At 49.7% G+C, this 22,878-nt stretch overlaps 1 protein-coding gene across 2 annotated transcripts in view; it reads left to right on the top strand.

Moving 5' to 3' along the window:
- Positions 1–22,474, top strand: part of RXRG (retinoid X receptor gamma) — a 37,666-nt gene extending 15,192 nt beyond the window's left edge. The window contains exons 1-10 of one of the 2 annotated variants that reach the window (XM_065648953.1): positions 1,733–1,781; positions 11,590–11,849; positions 14,953–15,097; positions 15,572–15,751; positions 18,496–18,656; positions 19,366–19,495; positions 20,209–20,341; positions 21,113–21,204; positions 21,379–21,484; positions 22,327–22,474. In XM_065648953.1, coding sequence (XP_065505025.1) covers positions 1,733–1,781; positions 11,590–11,849; positions 14,953–15,097; positions 15,572–15,751; positions 18,496–18,656; positions 19,366–19,495; positions 20,209–20,341; positions 21,113–21,204; positions 21,379–21,484; positions 22,327–22,474 — 1,404 coding nt within the window. Of the gene's footprint in view, positions 1–1,732; positions 1,782–11,589; positions 11,850–14,952; positions 15,098–15,571; positions 15,752–18,495; positions 18,657–19,365; positions 19,496–20,208; positions 20,342–21,112; positions 21,205–21,378; positions 21,485–22,326 lie in introns of those variants that run through there. The other variant, XM_065648952.1, reaches the window with a different exon arrangement.
- The last annotated feature ends 404 nt before the right edge of the window (positions 22,475–22,878 follow it).

Here is a 22,878-nt window from a genome sequence, read left to right as displayed (position 1 = left end):
AGAGAGAAATGAGTATGGCGACATCTGAGAGCGAAGCAAGAAACAGAGCTAACAAGGGTAACCTTTCCTTCTCTGGCACATGCAATACCTCGGGGCTGACAGCACCTCCGTCAGCACCCGCCTGCGCTGCGGCTGGATGCTGCGAGCAGCACATCTTCCCCTTGCAGCCTGCATAGTGCCAAGGGGCAGCATGGACCCTCGGGTGACCTGGAGTGAAGGATGCCAAACATCCTAATCTGCTGTTCTTCCCTCTTTTTTTTTTTTGTCTTGCTGCTTGCATGGCTTGCTCCCCGTCCTGTACACAGGGGTGGTTTGTGGTCTCTCTGGGAAAGCAGAGCCCCGTGCTACCCCTGTCCCCTCTTTGTCTGCCAAGCAGCTGGTGCCAACAGCAGGGCTGCAATGCACCTCCTCCAACACACATGTAAATCAGTGCAGACCTTGGTCTCTGCTTGATTTACAACCTCAGGCAAAATTCCTCCCTGCTCTGTTCCTTTGAGGTGACTTCGTGCGAGGTCACCCAGATCAGAAAGAGTGAGCTGTGCTATTGCCTGCATCCCTGACTCTCCCCAAAATTGCAGCAGTTTTGGGGGCTTCCTGGGCAGGGAGGGAACTGGGACTGCTCCCCCTTCAGATTATGAGTTGCCGGAAGAGGCAGAGCTGGAGACTACCTGCGGCTTTGCCACAGTCTGACAACTGCCTGCTTGTTTCTGCTTATTTCTACGTATTTTCTGCAATACTTCTTTGTCTTGCTAGGTGGGCATTAACTCTAAGTTGTGGATGTATGTATGGGACTGTCTGTGAAGCCCACTGCATTCTGCTGCCATGGCTGTAAACGCTTTACAGACTGTATGTGGCAAGGATTGAACCCCTGGGGCTTTGTCCCATGTCCTCACCTCTTCTTATCCCATATGGCTTTAGCAACTGGTTAATGATGCTTTTTTGGGGTGGTTTTTGGATTCCTTTGGGGGGGTTGGGGAGGAGAGTTGAGCTCCCAGCTCCACCAGCCCTGGGAAGGTCCTGGCTGTGTTTCTGAGGGGTGACTGCAATCCAGCATTGCAGGGGCCACGACTTGATGCCAAGAGCACAGCCGAGGCCAGGCTGGTTGTGGGACAGGAGCACGGAGCTCCATGCCCTGCTCAGCCCTCCCCCCAAAACGCTGGGATGGCTCCATGTGTGCTCCTGCCCTGTCAGCCTGCTCGTCCCCAGGACACCAGCCCCTCTGGGCGAGGGTTGGCCCTTCCCGTGTCTGGAAAACACCTCCACATGGCTGGGGCTAGCGTAACTAATAAACTGCATCGAGTCTTCACTGGTGGAAAAGCAAAGCACCCCCCTCCTTCCCTACGACGCTCCTCCCCTAAACAACTTAACCTCCCCACCTCCTCCCAATTTCTGATCTATACCGGGCCGTCGTGCATTGATTGGCGTCTTATCCAGGCGATTATGCTACCCAGACGGTCTGCCGTGAATTTGCAGGGAGCCAAGACAGCTGAGCAGGGGAACCAGCCCTGAGCGGCAGCGAACAAGAGCATGTCTCATCCTGGCAAGCAGCTGCTGCCGGCGTGAAGCGAGGATGAGGCCACGGGAGGAGGCAGCTGCCCTGGGTCCCTCCGAGAGCCCCCGCTCCTGCAGAGCCATGTCCCGACCCCGGCGGGCTGGACCACGCTCCGGGCAGCTTTGAAGTTAGAGGAGGCAGTTGTGTTTAGAAAGGCAGGAGATGAACTGAAGATTAAACATGTATGGGAATTATCCTCACTTCATTAAGTTTCCTGCGGGCTTCGGCAGTAAGTATTTTACTTGCATTTGCAATCTGTGCCTTCTGGGCTAGGTGGAGGAACTGATCCCGCAGTAGGAGTATGGGGGGGTGGGTAAAGGGAATTTAAAAACATGTTTAACTTAGCTCTTATGTGGCTGTAACCTGCGGTGTCTGTGTGCTTGTGATTGAAGCTGTCCTGTGACTTTATGTGCTGTGAACTTCAGCATGGCCAAACCAAGCTGCCTGAAATTATGCAGGCTTGAGTGAAACCATGACTCTTTGCTCTGAAGTTTAGTGTATGACATTTGAGAGATGTGTTTGCATGTGATGGGCTGAATCTATTCATTGAAAGAATAGGATCAAACCAAGTAAGTATCTTTCCAATTGCATCTTTATTAAATTGTTAGAGGAAAAAAAAATACTTTTAAAACATAAAACAGCCCCCAAGAAAATCCAAAGAGGGTTCTTTCCTTCCCCAGTGGCTGTCTCCTGCCCTTGTGACACAGATACCACCATAATCGCGTGAAGCTGTGTCAGATTAGCCAAATGAGGCTGCACAGCGAGGCAGCGGTCGGCGAGGGGCTGCGTCTGCGTGGCTGCAAGCCGCAGTGCCCCCGCGCACACCAGCCGTGAGCGAGCCCCAGTTGCAGAAACCAGAACTGCTCTTAGGAAACGGGCCTTTGCAGTTACCAGGGCTCACTCATTATTTTTATCTGAAGTTATTATTCTTGTCCCGACATCTGGGCTGTGTAAGGGGAATGGGTTGAGGAGCTGTGGGGTGCTCCCCACTCGAGGCAGGGAGCAAGCAGGTTGGAGCACTTGGCTGCAAGGGCCTGGGAGCACCCACATATCAGTTGCTAACAAAATACTGTTGCTGCTCCAGGGAAGTTAAAGTGTGGTGTTTATCGATATGCAAATTCTTAGTATCTCTGGAAAACTCCTCAAGTTGCTCCCAGCCCTTTAGGGTGGGTAAATGCCTCCAGGACTCTCTCTGGAGGCCCCCAGGCTGTATACATCAATCTGTTATTTCTCTGCTAGAGAAGAGGTTTGTGCAGACATTGGATTGCACATAGGAAGTTCCCACTATGTGTATAATTTTTTTCCTCCCCTCTTGCACCAGATGCTCACCTCTGGTAATTCTCCAACTTCAGAAAAGTCATTGGTATTGCATCAAGTCATCCTAAAGTTTCACAAGCACTTGACTTTCCAAAATACCTTTTTTTTAGGCAGTTTCTGCAGAAAAGAGACAACTCATTGGAAGAACCTATTGCTCACTGTTGTTTTTAAGAAACAAGCAAAGACAAGCCAAACTCTCTCCTATTGCTGCAATCAGAGTGAAACAATGGAAGTGTTATTTGTGTTTAATTTGTTGGGTATTACAAATTTACAAGGAGGCGAAAGAAAAGTGACATTCGAACTGATCTTCATAAGAACCAGGCACAGATCCCTGTAGAGACAGGGGTCACAGCACTCAGCAGAGCCTTTGGGAGATTTCTAGGAGAGGAAATTGGTGTTAGGAACAGAGGTATTTCTGCTCCACCAGTAAAGACAAAGAGACTATTCTCCAGCCCACCAATAGTTCAGTATGTTGGGACTTTAACTTCCATTTAAAATTATATTTAACTGGTGTTTTAACCTGCTTCTAACTTGATTTAGAAAAACAGCAGTGTTTTCTGCAGGTGTACTGCTGACAGAGATGCAGAAGCATTGGCCAAGTTTTGTTTGGGCTGCTTTAGAACACTCGCTCTGGCCTGTCCTGTGCTCCCTGAACACTACAGACCGCTCACATCTTCCCGTGCCCCCCAGGCCGCTTGGGGGCCTGCGGGTGGTGTGGGGCTGCAGAGAGGGATTCCTGGCTGGTTGAGAGAGCAACTGCTGCTCTGGGCAGACAACTTTAGGGGGTCCCATGGGCCGTGCAAGGGGAGAGTCAGAGGGGTGAAGCAGAATAGATCACGGTGACCATTGATGGAGGGGGTGTATGGCAGCTTCCCACTGCTTTGGGGACCATGTGGGCAGCCTGCATCTCCATCAGGCCCACAATATGTTTGTGGTCTTTGCTGCTCCCCTCTCCTTTAAAATAGCTATGAAATTATTCCTGGTCCTGGGATGGTAGAAAAGGGCAGTGTCCACAGTAGGCTGTCAGCTTTGTTGCATTCATCGTTCTTGCATCGTGTTGCTGGAGGGCAGAGTTAAGGTGATGTGGCTGCGGCTGTTTGGTATGTCTAGATCTTATTGTGTTCAGATTTCCTTTAGCTCTGAAATTTTGGGCTTCATTTTAAGCATAACAGCAGAAAAACCCCATATATTTGCTTTCTTTTTTTTTTTTGCATTCAAGTGTTAGATATGCTTTAACTTAATTTTATCTGCATTCAGATTGGAAGTAAGGAACACATTTTTAATGTGTAAGTAACTGTCACTTTGACCTTAAACATCTGAATAACACCATCGAGTTCGTCTGAGAATGTACATACACAAATTGGTAATAAGCACGTGATTTGTGATGAGAAAAGGATAGTCAGACTCTGAATAGTTACAGATGAGTTTCTAGAGTAGCAGGGAAAGTGTTCAGATGAGTCACCCTTAGACACCTAAAGCAGGAGATGTGCACTAAGGCAGAGGGATTTGCCTTCACAGCCTGGGCTACAGAAGCAAGGAAAGGGCTTCAAAATGTGTTTTTATTCTTCAGAAGGATGCATTTCATCCAGAGCCCAGCTCCCAGGGCAAGGAAAGATGCTGTGCTGGCTGTCCTCTCTCTCTGAGCACTCTCTGGCACAGTTGGTTGGGGACAAGAACTAATTTGGCTCTTCCACAAAGTCTCTTTTATTAGTACTCATGTAACTTGGCCTGTGGCCACGCCACCTCCGGTTGCAATCTTGTCAGCTCTCCCAAGCAGAGTGAGGTTAGGCCAGGTCGTTTGGGGGATAGGGAGAGGAAAACCCAGGTTGTGACTGGAATGGGGCTGCTGCCTGGCTGTTTGGCACCTTTTCTGCCCATGGTGGTCCCAGGTTTTGTGACCTGCAGGATGTTTTTTTCCCAGGGTGTCACATCTTGTCCTGTCCGTACCTGTAACTGTCTATGTGAAGATGGAAGATGCTCTTTGACCCAGCAAAGGTGTGAGAAAATCCAGTGACTGGGCAACTTCCACAACAACAGAAATGCAGATTTTTTGAATTTTTTTTTTTTTTAAGCAGGAATCATTTGCCTTCAGTTTCCTGGGGCAGCCACTGACCCTGCAGCCAGTGGGATCCTTTCTGTTGCGGACCTGTAGCCTCTTCAGGAGTTTAAAGACCACTGTAGGAATTTGTGCATGTTTTTCCAGGTGGGTCCTGTGCTGGAGATCCTGCTGGCCAGGTGGGAAATCTGATTAGACAATCATGAAAAACTCTTCAGGTCTCACATTCAACAACTTTTATTTCTTTGGAGATGAGATGCTTTATCCAGTTATTGTGTGTTGCTGTGGTCACCAGGGGTATGTGATACCTTGTTAGGGTGAGTAAATTTGACTTGCAGTCCTTATTTTAATTACCTGACAAGGAGTTGCTAAAGGAGTCTTTGGTTGACAAGATGACCATAGCTATAGAGTTACCCTGTAATGTCTGGTTTCTGTCAAAGTCATGGCAAAGCCTATGTAGCTTCTGAGGATTTTGCTCCTTCCTTCCCTCCTGCTTAGCTTGGCTTCCTGGGGAGGAGAATATGTGGTTGCACCACGGGTGTGTCTTCTCCAAATGTCCTTGGGCATATTAAGCTGTTGACCCCCTGTCCAATTTCGGTCAAATCAGATCAAGATCTCAAAATAGCATCTGATGCTGAGCCTGCACCAGGGCAGGTGAAAGTCTCATCTGCTTCCAGCCCACAGCTTCTTGTGAGGCCAGGTTTTGGGTGGCCCCCGTTTGCAAGGGCAGCACTGGAGCGTTACCTGAGAGGAGACAGAGCTGCAATTTCCACCACCTGGAGAGCTGAAGGAAACTTCCTCCTGCCCTGTGCACACCCCTGTTGCAGAAACCCCTGCTCACGTATGTGCCAACAGACCTCCAAAAATTTTTGCTCTTCTTTGATGTTAGCTGACGGGAGAAGGCTGCATTATTTATTGACTCGGAGTTGAGGAGGAAGATGGAAGCACAAAGGTTGCTGGACCTTAAAAGCGAGGCAAGACCAATAACCTTTCTGTAGGGTATTAGCATGGCAATCTGTACTGCCTGCGGAAATTTGCTTGGACAGGTGAAAATATCACCAGAAATGGAATAGTTTTCAGTTTAGCTTCCCTGTAGTAAATAAAAACTACTTCTGCAGTCATAGCAGCAAAACTGTTTTATTCCCATTAACATGGGTTCCCTGCTACATAACTGCATCCAGTTTCAGGAGTATTTCTCACAGGTATTTCCCCTCGAAGGTCGTCCCCAAGGACGAGCTGCCTGCCAAGCTGTGCCTCCCACGCACGCCCGTGCTCCTCTGCTGAAATCGGCCCTTCTCTGCATGTCTCTTCCCACTTCTCGGTGCTCTCTGATCTGCAGAGGATGTATTACAGTATCTGCAAAGTTGTGCTAGTCATACGTCAAGCAGAGCAACTTGCACCTTTAATTGTTCATGCCAATGAAATGAACCCTTTCTGTGTGTATCTGAGGCCTCGCAAGCATGAGCATGTTTTTCATTATTGAAAGAGTTTTGTTCCAGCTTTCGATTCTCTCTGACATTAAAAACAAAACTGTGAAGGTTGAAAGTATCATCATCTCCAGGCTTGCCAGGGATCTGCAGGTCTCTGGAGGTAGGATCACTTTAGGCCTTAGCTGAAGAAAGACTCCGGTGTTTAACACTGATCCCTTTCCTCTCAAGGCTTTGCTAAGTGTTAGAGCTGAAAGGGCATTAACCAAAACGAACTTACAACCCATGTTGGTTAAATAGCCCATCTATGTAGGGCTTGGATGTTTCTGGTCTCTGTGCGTTCTCATTCCGCTTTCTGCTCAAATATAATTGCTGAGATTGGTGTTTCCTGCCATTATTTGGGTGAAAATCCAGGCAGCTTTATTGGATGCAGCCTGAACACTTCTCTTCCTGCTGCCTTGGCATTGGGGTCACTCACACGCTCTTGCAGGTAGTCTTTGCTTCCGCGCCTGCCCAGCTTTACCTGTGAAGTGCTCACAACACAGAGGTACCCAAGCTGACTTTATCAAGTTAGTATTGATCCTGGACCAGTTTAGCTGTGTTAGCCCAGACCTGGCTGTTTAACATTGGTGTGGTAGACCTGGAGCTTTGTGCTCTGCAGATGCATCTGTCAGACACCTACACATCTGCTGTCATGTAGACCATGTTCACCTCTTTGTGATTTTGTAAGGCTATTCATGCAAGTTTCCCACTGCTGGACTAAGATTTTGCTAAGGTGGAGGTAAAACACAGGTGGAAGTGGTACATCAAAGCTTTGTGTCCTTGTTTTGCTTCAGTGGCTGGTGGGTGAATGTAATGCTGTTGTTTATGTCCTCAAGGGCACTGTTGTCAAAATGCAGAGAACAGAGTGGTTCTTGGGGTCTTCCCTCATCATTTTTTCTAATGTCAGCAGAGTTGTCTGTGCAGACTTTAGATATCATCCTTATTCTGAATGCTAAAGCAACCAGGATGGATGTCATGTCTGTGTGCACGCTTCCAACCCACAGCTGCTCTCTGCTGCAAGGGCTGTGATGCATTTGCAGAGGCAGTTTGAACATGCAAAGCACCCAAAAGCAAGTTTCTTCTTTTTAGACTTTGCTTTCTATAAAGAGAAGGCTGGGGTATGTGCGTTTCTGTACAAGTGAGCTTGTGGAGCATTGATTGAGGCACTGTGTTCTCTGGACACTGCATGTTTGCAATGGAGATATCAGAGAATCCACACAAGGCAGTTTCCTCCTGTCTTCTCTTCCCCTCCTCCTCTAGGAGAGAAATAAATACAATATCAGGCTTCCCCGAACCTCTCTTCAGGAGAGGTCCTGTCCAAGCATTAATGTGGAGGAGGGAGGTGGGGGAGAAGCACATAAACAGCCCCATTTGTGGATCAGAAATAAGTTTATCTTGAGTCTGGAGTAAGTGGTTCAAAGCAGTTGCAAGCCCCGATGCTCGATGCAGAGTCTCAGCCGGTCTTCCCCAGCAAACGTGGAGTCCTGGCCGGTCTGGGAGCCGCATTTGGTGCTCGCAGGCAGGGGCTGTGCTGGTTGCAGAGCCCTCGTCTCCCAACGCGGGGCTGCCCTCCGCTCCATGGGGCCGCCCTCCGCTCTGTGGGGCCCCGCCGCAGCTGGCTGAGTCCCCGCCATCGCTTGTCACCTCGCGTTACCTGACGGACAGGTTCCGGCCCCGCTTTGGCCTGTGTAAATGTCACCTGTGCTGAATGCCGCTGGAGAGGCAGAGGCAGCCAGCTGTGGCTGGCGTGCAGAACTGAGTCCCGTGTCCTCGGTCCCCCCTGCTCTGTCCCAGAGATGCTTCCCCGCTGGCCCCAGTTTGCTGCCGTGCTGGTTTCTGTTTGTCTCCTAAACGCTGGGAGAAAATACCTTGAGGAAAGCCATGTCATCCTTGCGAGCCCCAGGCCTTTCTGGTTGCTTTCTGCTGGGAGATATGGGACATGAACAATCAGTGTTTTCCTGCAGATCATTTCATTTAATCATTTTCAACCAAAATGCATCAGACTTGCGATCTCTGCTGTTTGCACTGTCCAAGCCACCCTGGCTCCTTTGGACTGAAACCACTTTGAGAGTACTTGTCTTGGGGAATAAGTAACCCCAATATCAAGGATGCTTTGGCATGGCTCTTCTTGCACACCTTCTGCCAGACATGCAAATTGTTCCTCGCCCAAGCTGGTAACCTGTTAGCAGCCACATCTTGCATCCCTCTCAGAGTGCTCCAGCCTGAGAATGAGAAGCTGAGAGGAGTGTGTCCCCAGGCGCAGGAGGGGGCATTTCTGTTCCCTCAGGGACTGACTCCCAGGGAAGGACTGGAAGTCAAAGTTTGGACTGCCTTGCAGGAGTGCTTTGCTTTGATTTTTTGTTTGCTCGTTTTTTGTTGTTTCTGCTTTTGTGAGTGGGGTTTGTGTTACAGTTTATAACAGATGGATAAAATTGTTCATTGGTAAATGGAAAGCTAACACTGATGGTTTTGACCAAAATCTTTGTCACAGCCTTGGCAGGACAGTGTGGCCAGGCACTGAGGAAACAAACATGTTAAAACTCTGGTTTGTGTCATCAGGCCTCGGCAGAGCCTGGCTTTACACCTGTGTGCTCTCCAGTAGATATTTTCATTTATTCATCTGCCTCCACCAGCAAACACTCCTTCATCCATTCATGCTCCCTCTTTGGTGTCTCATTGCTGGGGTGACAGAGGTAGACACAAGCCCTCCAGGCATCCTGGCTTCAACCTTTGATCCTATCCTGGGAGCTGGGGGGGTCCCCTGGCCATAGCCCTTGAACAGTCATCTCTTGGCACGGACACAAGCACACTGTGGGACTTGCCCTGGCCAGCACTCTCCTTGGGTGAAAACCTTGCTCTGGGCGCTTGTGAAACTTGGAGCTTTTCTAATGGAGAAGCTTACTGGTGACAGTGTTTCTGTGAGGTCTGTAGCAAATTCAAGTGATTAAATAACTCTCACAGGAGTCTTTTCTTACCGGTTTAAATCTTCTGCATGATACTTTCAAAATACGCCCTTTTCCATGTTAATAGAAAAGGATGAAGAATCATTCTTCTCCTTAGCTGTCCTGTTGTGATAGATTTCTGCCCAATCTCCCCTTCAGTGACTTATTTTCCAAGCTGTAGAATCCTCAAAGGCAATGTTCTTTATCTGGTTGTTTAAAGAGGCATAAAGCCAATTTATTTATAAGTCTGCTACAGATGCTGGGGAGGACTGCATGCTATGGTACCAGGCTACTCGCAGGTGATGAAAAATGCATATGCTTTTCTCTGAAGCTGATGATGACACAAGGCAGGATGCTCCTCTTAAGTCCCAGGAAACAACTGAGGTGCCTCTGTGAGCTGAGCATTTAGGTGAGGTGGGGGCCAGGCAAAACAGCACATTTTCTGCCCGCTGCTAAAGGCTCTCCTGGCAGCTGTCTCTGGGATGTGAAGGGCTTTTGCGCTTGGAAGCCATTACAAGGTAGGGATTTTGCTGTCTGCTAACAGAAGACAGGCTGCGTGTCTCCATGAAGGTGGTGGGGGACGTGGGGTGACTCTCCAGCAGCAGGAGCCCTGGCTCTGCCTCCAGACCGCCTCGCTGCCTCCGAGGCTTCTGCCGTTGTCATTGAGCTGGCTTCCTCTTGCCGCACATCGCTTTCCCACTGGGAGAATTGATCCAAAAAGCCAAAGCAAGAATTGACAAAGACCTTTTCTCCCCCTCCCTCTGCAGAATTAAGTCTGAAGTGGGTTGATAACGGTGGATCGAGTCCTCCTTGACTCTGACAAATGTCTTTAATGTTATTCAGCAAGCTGACCTTTTCCCGTCTTTATTGTGCATCTTCCCTTTGAATCAGATTTGATTGTTACTTCAGGTAAAATAACAAACACTGTCACATAAATAACTTTTGCAATAATGTTAAAAGGATGAAAAAAGCAAACAAACAAAACACCAAAGCGCTGCCTTACTGGCAAATGCAATGGGAACAAGCATCCTCTGTGCCAGCCATGGAAAACCAACTGTGACCTTCCCACACAACATCTTTGCCCTGCTACTTCAGGGAATGATCTCCTGTGTTGAAAAAACAACAGAGAAACAATAGTTCATTGAAATGTTAAAGACAGCTAATGCTAAGTGGGGTTGGTAAATTCTAGGGGAAGGAAAAAAGGTTATATAAATCCTTAAAATACATCTAGATACACAACCTATTGGGACTAGTGGGCATTTGATGCCCAAATACCTTCTGAATATTTGAGACTGATCTTACAGAAGACAGTGTTTAGGCCTTGGGTGAGGTGTTCAGCCTCAGAGACTGCCCTGAAGTGGCAATGATCAAGGTTATAATGCTTTTCTCTGCCACCTCTTCCCCAGTGGGGTTCAGGGGCAGATTGATCTCATGGGGGTTACTGTGAGGCTCAGTTTGGCAATGTGCACTGGAGCTCTTGTGTGTAGAAGGAGGAAACCCTCCTTCCCTGTGGCTGGGACACTGTCTGCCCCGGCTTGTCTGTGTGGCCACAGTGTCTGCCCTGTCTCCTACTAAGTGATGAAAAGTAATGGATAAAATATTTTGTGGGTGCCTTGTCCTGTTGTCTGTATTGCTAGCATGTTGTGTGCAGTTTCTGTCCCGCATTGCTCCAGCTCCTCCTGAAGACGTTGCCATCAAGTTCTGAGAGCTGGAGGAACATGTGAAGTGGCATGGTGGAGAGGTAAGTGGGTGGGAAGGAGAAGAGTTGGGCCACGGGAAGAACTCACTGAGCACAATGCCTGAGCTATTGCAGGCACCAAAGCTATTTCGTAAGACATGAGGATCATTTAGGGTTTCCAGCCGGGTCAGTGGGGGTTCCTGGTTTCAGATGTGCACTGTCTCTGGAGCCAGCCTGGAGAAAAGAAATGGGACCTTGGGGAACAGTTCAGAGAAAACCAGCCTGAGGCAGGCAGGCAGCGGTGCCTTCTTCCCAGTCAGCTGAGGCACCGAAGCAGTGAAGGAGAATTGGATTGTTAAGTATTATTTTCGTAATATGTTTTGTTGCTGTATGAAACTCTATTTCCTGTACCATAACCAACATTTTGTTCTTTTTCTTTATAGCATAAAGCCTGTTTGTTGGTTGGCTTTGAGTATTGACCAGTATCTATGCTGACATGAACAAGGCTGGGTAGCTGATCACTGTACAGCCAGCTGCGCTCATAGTGTATTTAATATTTTTTCTTCCCCCTATAGATTCCCCTATTCCCGCCAGCTCCACATCTGTGAGCCCGTCGTCAAGCCTTTCCACGGGAAATACGGTGGACGGGCACCACAACTACCTCGAGGCCCCTGTGAACGCCTCCCGGGCGCTGCCGTCCCCCATGAATGCGATCGGGTCTGCGGTGAACGCGCTGGGCTCGCCGTACAGAGTCATCGCGTCCTCCATCGGCTCACACCCCGTCACTCTGTCCTCAGCCCCCGGCATGAATTTTATGACACACGCCAATCCGCAGGTAGGTGGATGGCCTTGCTTGTTTTGCTACAGTTCACGGTGTTCAGAGTGGGTAAAGTCCCAAAACTTGAGGGAGTGGGTTGGTTGGTGAGGAGTCTGGTGTATTTTGGCTGCTTAGAGAGATCAGCTGTAAAGAACAACTTCCAGCGTGTGAATCTTTCTGCATAAATTCCCCTGGCACAGACACAGAGAAGACACTTGTATATACTTCAAAATACCCTGCACAGTAAAGGGAGAGGGCTAATTCCGAGGTCTGTTCTCACCATGGGTGCAGTCCAGTTCCCCTCCACTGCGTCTATTGTGGTGTGTACGATTACTGTATGTGGAAATAATCAGGATAGCCAAGGGCTGCAGCATGTGAAGCATTCCCCTTCTTCCTGCAAAAGGATATCTGCTTTATTTCATTATTTGGAAAGGAGACAGACTTTCTAGAGAGAGACAAATGTTAATGCTAAATGCCAGCCACGTACACTCTGTTGCATATAAACTTTGCCTGAAGAAAAATGAAGTGCTTCTGTCCTTACTGCCTGAGCTCACTCAGGTGCTGGGGTTCCCCTCCAGGCAGAGGTCGGTGCCTCCCCAGAGCTGCGGGTGGGCTTGGGATTCTCCCAGGGTGGCTCTGTGGGGCAGGGACAGGTACCTGCTGCCCCAAGAGCCTGGCACCACCTCTGGCGTGGACCGAGTTGGCAGTATGGAATTCTGACAGTGTGCTGAAATGTTTTGAGAGTCCAGATCTAAGTGGAAGTTCTGCCTTTTATTAACAAGACTTTGCATTTTATTAGTGGCACCTGAAGGTAAGGAGTGCTCAAGAGCCTCGTGGTTCCTGCTGGAGAAGCAGTGAGAAGATGGTCCCTCAGTCCTCTGCCATGTACCCCACTGCCACTCCACAGTCTGGCTGAAGTTCTTCCTAGTGCCTGCCACCAAGGCTGGGACAGGATGGTATGGGGGGGCCCTGAGGAGCTCTGACAGGGTATAAGGGTGATTTAGCAGGTTTGGCTTTACCTTTGGCCAGCATCCTCAACTCCTACGTGGGTCTGGGCTGTCTGCAGAGGGTGTGCTGGTCACCCCTCCTCCCCTCGCACCACTTGACTTTTCCTCATTGACCTGACAATATTCATGGCTGTGGCATGCAGGGCAGGTCCTTCATGGCGGTGGAGCTGGTGGCAACATTGGCTGCATGGAAGCTTTTCCTTTGGGGCTGGGGATGCTTCAGGAAGCAGTTTTCCCCAATCCGGGCGCTGCGCCAAGTTCCCAGCTCTGAGGAGCGGGTTTCATTTGTGTTGCCTCTAATGCAAGGAGACAGCTGGGCCTGGGGGATTCGGCAGGGAGGCAGCTAATGGATTTGGGTTCAAGCGGTTGTCCCAGATATCATACATGATTGCACTTAACCTGCAGGAGTCAAGCTCCAAGGACACTGGTGGCTAAAACTGCCCCTTTCCCTTCCTCCCCCATATACCCTCTCTCTCTGTTATTGTCTCAAAGTGCAGCCAGAGAGAAAGATGAGGTGGTACCTGAGCTCTGGGTAACATTTTAAACTGTAAAAGTTCCTCCTCTTGCCAAGAAGAAGTTTCCAGGGTAAAAATGGTGGCCGAAACCTTGTGGGGAGGAAGGGGTTGATTTCTCCTTTCCTTGAGCCAAGTTTGGATGCTGAAGTGTAAGAATTTGGGACTCCTCAGTGCCTGAGCTGGATCTCTGCTGCAGAGAGTGAACCTCTGGGTAATTTTTTTCCTGTACACTTTTATCTTCCAGTGCAGCAAACCAATTTTTGCTGGATAATTTGTATTTTCAATGTCATCAGAATGTTGAAGCTTTGAAAATGAAGGGACAGGAGTGAGAGAAGATGAGAACAGGCTTCATCTTTTTGTTTTTCTAATGATAGGTCCAAAATCCCCATGGGATGAACCCTTCTTGTTCTTTGCTGAAATTCACTGTGGAAATATTACACTTTTTCATGGGAGACAGGCAGTTTCTTGGAGCAAACAGAGAACTTGCAAGAACATGCATGAAATCAAGTGGTTTAGATGTTACGGAGACTGTAATGAAGGCCGTAGCTGGATTTTCTTGCAAAGCTCTTGCTGGGAAGATGAAATTGAGCTGATAAATTGGGGCGGCTGTTAAAAACAAGCTCAATGAAGAAGAGACCATCCTCAGCCCTCGAAGCATGGCAGTGGGAGAGATGAGTCGATGGTGGTTTTGGAGAGATGTTGCTCTGCCCAGACAGCTTTTGACAAGATGTGCTCCGTGGCCCTTAATCCTCGCTGCCCTGCCAACAACAGCTCGAAAGCAAATAGCAATAAAACGAAGCCCTGGGCAACATCAGGCTTTGGTCTCTAATCGATGTCGGTTTGTAACCTTTAACTTGCAGCAGCCTTGAGCAGCTCCCAGGGATCTCAGCTGGGGGCTGTGGGCTGTTCGCCTGCATCTCACTGCAGCTGATTTTTTTTTTAGATGGTCAGCTTGCTCCCTTTCTTTTAAATCTGGCAGCCCTGGAGTTTGCTCCGTTCTCCAGCCTGTAATAGTGTTCGTGAACCTGCGTCCCAGGGAGTGCCCAAGATGCCTGTGTTTTCATGCATTTATGCAGATTTGCACATCATGAGGCAGGAAAGCTAACCCACTTAGCACTTTTTTTTTAAAAAAAACCCCACTATTACAGCTTCCCCAGCCATGCAGCAGTGCAGGTTTAATTGCAACACATCGCCTGGCTGCAAAGCTCTTCCTTACTAAGCTGTTAGTGCTGGAGGCCACAAACAGCCGGTGATCAGCATGCTCTGATGAAGTGGGCAGGGTCCCACTAGCCTTGTCGCTTTGAGGCTGTAACTGAGCAACTGAGGGCTGCTGCGTGCCCTTTTCCAGCTCTGCTTAGTCTTGGCTTTGGTTACAGCATCAGGGCAGGGTGAGAGGCAATACCTGCTACCAGGCATCTGCTTAAACCCCTCCAGCTGGATTAATGGAAGGATGTCTGCCTGCCCATGGCAGCCCATGGAGTTGCCTGTGGGACAAGCCCAGCAGGAGCAGTAAGGGAGAGGTCAGCTCCGTTTGGGGATGATTTCATTGAGGTATGAGTCTTGACCCTCTAACCCGTCTTGTGCCCTCTGCTTCTGCAGCTCAACGTCCTGAACAATGTCAGCAGCTCGGAGGACATCAAGCCCTTGCCGGGTCTCCCGGGGATCGGGAACATGAATTATCCATCCACAAGCCCGGGATCCTTAGCCAAGCACATCTGTGCCATCTGTGGGGACAGGTCCTCAGGTAGGAGGTTTTATTTCTTGGGGAAGGCTTTATGCAATGAAAACTCCCCTGACGCTCTGAAGTGAGGCTTGCGCGGGAGCGAATGCTGCGGAAGCTCACTGGAGCCATACTGGCATTGCAGGATTCACAGCTGCCTTGGCTTACCCAAGGGCAGGCTGTCTGTTTGGCACATTAGTTGCACTGTGCCTCAAAGAGAGCAAACCTAAAAGCCATGCTCTTCTCCCATACGTGTATAATCTCATTTTAAATTTTGTCCTCATTTATCAAAGGTAAATATATCAAAATCATCCTGTGACCAGCAGACTGCTGCTGGTCACTATTCCTGGCAAAGAGCCACTAAAGCCAAGTCAGGCCTGCTGAGGTGATGCCCTGCAGCCTGTTTTTTCCACCTTTAGGGTTGATTTGAGCTCTTCCATGCCAGAGGAAAGGGCCGATGCCTGTCTGCCCACTGACGGCTTCCCCTTGCCTCCCTAGGGAAGCACTACGGGGTGTACAGCTGTGAGGGCTGCAAAGGCTTCTTCAAGAGGACGATCCGGAAGGACCTGATCTACACCTGCCGTGACAACAAGGACTGCCTCATCGACAAGCGCCAACGTAACCGCTGCCAGTACTGCCGCTATCAGAAGTGCCTCGCGATGGGGATGAAGAGGGAAGGTGTGTGCAGGCTGGTGAAAGGAACAGGCTTATAGAAATTTTCCTTACATTCATTAGGGTAAATCTGGCTCTTGGTGGCCCTCCAAGGGTGGAGCATTCCAAGAACCCACACTGGCAGCTTCAAGGCATTTTTGGCCTCATTTTGTAAAGGAAGTGAGGCTGATGGGGAAGCTCTTACACTATTTTTCTTCCTCTCCCACCTAAATATACATACTGGTGACTATTGAACCTATTAATTGATTTTTGACCCAACCTTGCCTTTAGTCAGTGACCATTAATGGCCTGTCCTGGAATCCCTGAACCCTTGTAAACCTCCTCTGTGGACAGCACGAGGCAGTGAGGAGTCCTGCAGCTTGCTTGTCTCTTGTGTGAAGAGCGACCTCCTTTTTTGTTTTCAGCTTGCTGGCTTCATTTGTCATCACCTAATTATTGTACTGGAAGATAAGGGTGAACGATTCATTTCTATCTTTTATTTCTCTGTCACTTCCACTCCTAACCTCACCTTTGGAGATGAGTTCTGGTACAGCTCACAGCCTGTGGTGTTTATGTGCTGCAGGGGGGAGCTGTATGGATGCAGTTCATGCAGCCTCTTCCATACTCTGCATACACTTGCTGTAACCCCCAAAGGACTCTGTTTCTTGCCCAAACCACCTAAGGTGTTGATCTGGAGCAAGGATCTGACCTGAGGCAATTGAACTCAGAGGGGTTTTGCACTGACTTGAAGGAAACTTCCAAGAGATGCTGAGAGTGATATGTGTCTGTGGTGAGTCCTGCAGCCCTGCCTCTCTCCTACACAACCCTGGAGAGTGCAAAGGTCTTTGTAAAAGCCACCGCCAAGTGAGTTTCTGCTGCAGGGAAAAGCAAGCCCAGTGGCATGGGTGTTTGTCTGTCCACCTGTGCCCCCTGCTGCTCCCTCCTTGATGGAGCAAGGACTGCTGAGCTGAATTGTCTCCTAAATTATACTGACAGCTCCAAGGTCAGGTAGTGACAACTAGCACAGCATTTAAGCTGTTTGTTTGGGTTTTTTTTTCCAAGATAAAATAACTGTGCTGCTTCTGAGGTTGAATGCTAGCAGGCAGTGTAGCCGTCCCTTTTGGAGGCCACACTGTCCCCCTGCGGAGCTGCTCCCTGTGCAGGAGCTCAGACTGTGCAGGGCAGAGCCTGGGGAAGTAGCTATAACACTGGGCACAGGCTGAGCCTCGTCCTGTTCCCTATAGCATCATCAATACTGTGCTGCCTCAAGTGCTTAGGGCAGCAGGGGACTGTGAAATGCCAAGCTTGAATCAAAAACCTAATCCCAGGCACAGCTCTCCCTTCCAGCTGGGTGCAAAGTGGTTCAGAGGACCAGGGCGTCAATGCTGCTTCCCTTGGTGGAACATGAAAATTTAAACCTCAGGATCTTGGTGGATCCTGTGGGGGTTTGGCTGCAATAATCACAGGGGGCTTTTGGGGAGCTGCAGAAACCGGGGACAGATTGCAGCTTGAGCAAGGAATCCTGGATGAGTTCAGGGGCTGAGTGATGGGACTGGTATTTCCTTTGCATGCTCTTTTTTTCCACTAAGATTTTTATGACCTTAGAAACACTTTCCTGGCTTCTTCCTGTCCATTACGTTGAAGAGGACAAACGCCTCCCCCAGCTGGCTGGTGCATGTGTGTCCTGTGTTTCCCTCCCTCACCAGTGCCAGCCTGGATGCCCCACTGAGCCATCTCCTTGGGTGCTGCCAGTTCCCCAGCAGCTGGACAGTACTGGGAAGCACATCCTCCCAGCTGGGAGAAACATAGGGAAGTGCTGAGTGTTACAGAGTTGGCCATGAGTCTCAGTGCTGAGAAACCTCCTGTGATTTGGCCGTGCCTCTGAGAGCACCCTGACATAAGCCAGGGTAAGGCAAGGCTAATGCAAGGGCTTCTTTCCTGACACCACTGCAAACAGCAGAGCTGTAAAGACAAATGGGAAAGAAATCTCTTGATCCAAGTATCTGGCCTAAAATCTTGTCCCACCTTTCTTCCAGCAGCACTTACTTAATTCTGAAAATGGGGATCAAATTCTCCCACTGGCTTGCTGTGAGCTGTGGGCTTGCTGAGCTGGTCCCTTTCTTGGTGTCCCCTGGTGCTTATGTCCCCTCTCCTCTTAAAGGACTTTTTATCCCTTGGCCTTGATGGTTTTCCCACTGCTCTGGACACTGCCTGGCGCTCAGCTAACAGGTGGGGAAGCTGTTAAGCTGTTGAATAGCGAAGCACCAATGTCTGTGTGGCAGGCCCAGCTTTGCAGCCAGTTTCTTCCCCGCTGAACCTTTCATTTCGGGTGTATAAATGCCTGCATCTCAGTATAGGCCATTCTTTGAGCCCAGGCCAGCTGCCTACCTGTACCTTAGGGGTTATATGGCACTTTGGGCACCTGCCCAAGCTCCTACGGGGAAGTGAAGCAAACCTCAGTGTGTGGGTGCTGGGTCCCTTCTGCCTCCTCCAGCATGAGTCCAGGCTGCCACCTGCAGGCATCAACTCTTTATTCTGGAGCTTCATAACCTTTTGTCAAATTTGGAGGCCACTGGTCTACAGCAGCCCCAAAGTTATTGGGGTGATGGTGGAGGCAGACATTTTAATGGATATACATCTGAAATACTCATTTCTTTTCTGCTTTACCCCTCCTGATGGGGTTTCTCATCCTTCCTCCCAGAGGAAAGGGAGTGCACTGTGAGCAAGTAAGTGTTGCTGCGAATGTAAAGAGACACTGTTCTGTCCTGCAGCTGTGCAGGAGGAGAGGCAGAGGAGCAGGGAGCGGAGTGAGAATGAGGCCGAGTCCACAAGCAGTGGCAGCGAGGACATGCCTGTGGAGAGGATTCTGGAAGCTGAGCTGGCAGTCGAACCCAAGACGGAGGCGTACAGCGATGTGAACACAGAGAGCTCGGTAAGGGGCACTAACATCATTTGCAGCTTGAGATGAGAGCCTTAGAGACACAATTTGAAAAGGCAAACCCCATGTGAATGGCTAGCATTTTGCAAGAGGTTTTTGCTTTGCACCAACTAAAAATCACCAGCAATTTTTCTTTTGAAGCTACTCAGAATGACAACTAGAAAACAGCCTATACATTATTTTCCCAATGCTTTTCTCCAGTTCCCTTTGGTTTCAATGAGTGGATAAGGCAACAGCTGGATGCCGGAGAGTCTGAGCCCTGTGCTGGCTTCCACAGTTGCACAGCCCAGTGACCAAGACTGGAATAGAGCTGGACACAGCAGGTTTACTGCTGTGGTCTTACTGGTTTGGATAAAACTGCTGTTCATGCCCATTGCTTGATGGCTTTTAGATGTGCCCTGGGGAGCAGGACTGCAGCTTGCCATGCAGGACTTGCTCTGAGAAAAGCAGCAAGCAAACAGAAAAGTTTAGCAACGAGCTGATTTAGCTGGTTGTAGAGGGGATAGTAGTAATAATTATGTTCTCTTTTCAGTAGTGCACAGCTGAGGTTATTGGCAATTTGATCATTTTACTTGTAGCTCTGAATATTGTTAACTTGATCCAATACTGTGTGAAGTGCAGACAGTGATTATAAAAGATTTTACGTTGACAATTTCTCCTCTTTTCCTCCGCTCTTTTCATTTTGATATTGCTTTTTATCAAGACAAATGACCCTGTCACCAACATATGCCATGCAGCTGACAAGCAGCTCTTCACACTTGTCGAGTGGGCCAAGAGAATCCCCCACTTCTCTGACCTGACGCTGGAAGACCAAGTCATTCTCCTCCGGGCAGGTAAATGTCCCCCACCTGTGGCCTCTGGGGCTGTTCCTGGTCCCCCAATCACTTCTTGGGGCTGTGTGCTGTGCCAGACAGGCTGGGTGGTGAACAGGACATCCCGAGCTGATCTGTCACTGCTGCTGTGGGGTGATGAACCTGTCCTGAGCCATGATGAGCAGTTGGGAGAGGCTCTGAATGGGGCAGTGAAATATACTCTTTGTTCCTGTCTTCATGCAGACATGTAGGAGGGCCTGGGGAGAGTGAACAAATGTGTCTTGTTAATGTGGTTCCTGTAACTGCAGGACTTACTATAAGGGGGGCACATTAGTGTGTGATGTGCAAAATACAGAGTGTTTCAAAAAAATGGACCCAATTTGAAATCACTATAGCTTTGAAATTGGGTCCATCTTTTTGAAACACCCTGTAATGTAAAGGGGGTGCTGATGCCAGGAATATGTTTTTTTAGGAGCAAAACCCAGCATCTTCCCCCCCACACACCCCTTTTCTTTATTTCTTGGTACTTTGAGTCTTTTTCTGCACTTCCCTTGCTGCTGGTCAGGGTCTGCCACCCCTTGCAGCATTGGCAAGGGTGCAGCTGGTACCTGGGGTCCCATCTCTCTTGTGAGCTGAGCCTGAAACCATCAGGGAGAAACCAGCTCTCCTGTTCCATGTGGGATGGATTTTTTTTGCTGAACTGCCTCTTGTGTCCTGCACGCTTCCTCTTGCAGGCTGGAATGAGCTGCTCATTGCTTCTTTCTCCCACCGCTCCGTGTCGGTGCAAGACGGCATCCTTCTGGCCACGGGCTTGCACGTGCACCGCAGCAGTGCTCACAGTGCTGGTGTGGGCTCCATATTTGACAGGTACGTGGCCCGTTCTTGTCATCCCCTGTCAGCAGTGGCCAGGCTGGCTCTGCCTCTCCCTTTCTGGAGGACATGTCCTTAGTGAGAGCTAGAGCAAACCTGTGGTGATTTGACACAGAACTAGCTTAGAATGAGGATGGAACACTTGACTGGCTTAAAAACCAAGAATGGGATGAAAACACCTTGGAAAGGAATTTGCAGCTGCAGAAGCAGATCCTTGGTTGGGTGTGCAGGGGGAGGAATGCCTCTCTGCCTTCTATGAAAGATTTTGCCGTAACTGGATCTAGAGCTAATACTGATCAGCAAGAGCTTTAGCTGGCAAAGCTTTAAACCCCAACTTGCTTGTGTAATGGCTGCACAGGTACTGTCTGTGCCATGCCAGCTCCCTGCCTGGCAGGACACTGCACCCCCACTGTTACACAACCGGCACGGGTAAGGGCAGTGCCTGTGTTTCACACAGTGAAATGTGGAGAAAAACCCATGTGGTTTTCCCCAGGCGAATGCAAATTGTTCTCCATAGTCCAAACAGAGCACAGAGGGCACGTGCTGGGCAAAGTGAGAACGGGACTGAATTCGATGCTCAGGTCCATGAATGCTGCTGATGCACATGTAGAAGAGCAGTGTGCAGGATGGCTGTCCCTCAAAGCTACCTCTTCCTGCAGAGAGGAATTGGGGACATTCCCAGGGCCTGTCCCAGATGCTTTGCAGCCCCCAGCCTTGCAGTCTGTACCTGTCTCTGATCATCTGCCCACCCTTGTCCCCCACATGCAGAGTTTTGACAGAGCTGGTGTCCAAAATGAAAGACATGCAGATGGATAAGTCAGAGCTGGGGTGCCTGCGAGCTATTGTCCTGTTCAACCCAGGTAAGTCTGAGGCCTGGAGCAGTTCCAGGTGACACCGCAGACAGATTTGTCCCTGTTGCTGGGTACGTGAGTTCTCGAGTCCTTTCCCACCCATGCACGCAGTCACTCTAGTGGCAGTGGAAATGTCTCCTCTGCAGTGATTTATTCCCTATGTGTATTCTCTCCCTTGTCCAGATGCCAAGGGATTGTCCAGCCCCTCAGAAGTGGAATCGCTGCGGGAGAAGGTCTATGCCACGCTGGAAGCCTACACAAAGCAAAAGTACCCCGAGCAGCCAGGGCGGTGAGTGTCCCCAAGCAAGACAAGCACCTTAAGGCAGCACAATTCCCATCCTAGAAAGAGGAGATTGAGGCAGAAGGGTCTGCACCAGCTCTGCTTGAGCCACTCTGGGCCAGAGCCCTGGAGCAAAGCGAGGGCAGGACAGCAGTCAGAACTGCCAGAGCAGCCCAGTTTCTCACAGGCTGACCTGTCCTTTCAGTGCCCAAATCCTGGGCCAGAGCCTTTGGGGTGCTGGCGAGATGCAATTTTCTTGCTGTTCAATCCAATCCTACCCTCTGCTGGCCAAGCTCTCGAAACGCCGGCAGCTGGATCCGTCCCCATCGCCACCAGCCAAGTGATGTGCCCACAGCATCTTCTGCTATTTTTGGCTCTGGACATGACTGCAGAGCATTGTGAATGGGACGTGGGGAGGGGGGAACAGTCTGCCTGCTGCACCCCCTTGCAGCTGCGCCTTGAAATGGGAGGCAGCAGCTGGCAGAGATGCTGCTGAGGGGTTACGCACCCTCTCTGGGGCCAGAGATTTTTGAGGGCTGTTTCAAGAAGGATTTAAATAACACCATGGAGATGTAAGTCACTAGTCGAGGTCTTGGTGAGAAAATCTGATGTATCGTCTTTTTTCTTTGAGTTTTAAAAATGCTAAATTCTGTTTCAAAAAGATAAATATTCCCTCCACACATGTGGAGAGAACTGCTTATTTTGAAAACATAAGGGAATCCAAGATGGAGAGCTCCCCAAGGCATTTTTTGGGAAGATTTGGGCCTCTGCTCCTGAGCCCACAGGCTTGGAAGCACGTGAGAGAGGGGGGGCAGTGCCTCCTGCCTGCCTCTGACTCTGCTCTCTTCCAGGTTTGCCAAACTCCTTCTGCGCCTGCCGGCGCTGCGGTCCATTGGGCTGAAGTGCCTGGAGCACCTCTTCTTCTTTAAGCTGATTGGGGACACCCCCATCGACACCTTCCTCATGGAGATGCTGGAGACACCCTTGCAGGTCACTTGAGGGTCTGGCCCCACTCTGGCCAGACCGTGCCCCCCCACGTCCCTGCACAGCCTCCCACCCCTCTGCTCTGGACCTACGAGACCTCAAGAGATGTCCTCCGCCCTCTGCTCCTCCTCGGTGGGATTCTTGTGTTTTTGTACAGCTGTAAATCACCCCCTCTAACCCTCCCTGGCCTGGCCATGGGGAGGTCACAGGCTCTCCAACCAGCTAACCATTCCCCTGCCCCTCTGTACAGATAATTGCTTTAAATTATTTTTTCACGCTCAATAAAAGCCAACAAAACAAATAAAATATTATATGAGAGAGGCACTGATTGGAGCTGGCAGAGCAGTGTCCTCTTTTGCTGCAGTCACAGGTTGGGATGGGGCTGAGGGACCTTCCGGAGACCCTTGGGCAGCCCAAAT

The sequence above is a fragment of the Caloenas nicobarica genome, chromosome 20 (genome assembly GCF_036013445.1).
Source record: "Caloenas nicobarica isolate bCalNic1 chromosome 20, bCalNic1.hap1, whole genome shotgun sequence".
Lineage (NCBI taxonomy): Eukaryota > Metazoa > Chordata > Aves > Columbiformes > Columbidae > Caloenas > Caloenas nicobarica.
Note: the sequence above shows the minus strand (reverse complement) of the source record. Positions and strands in the feature narration are given on the sequence as shown.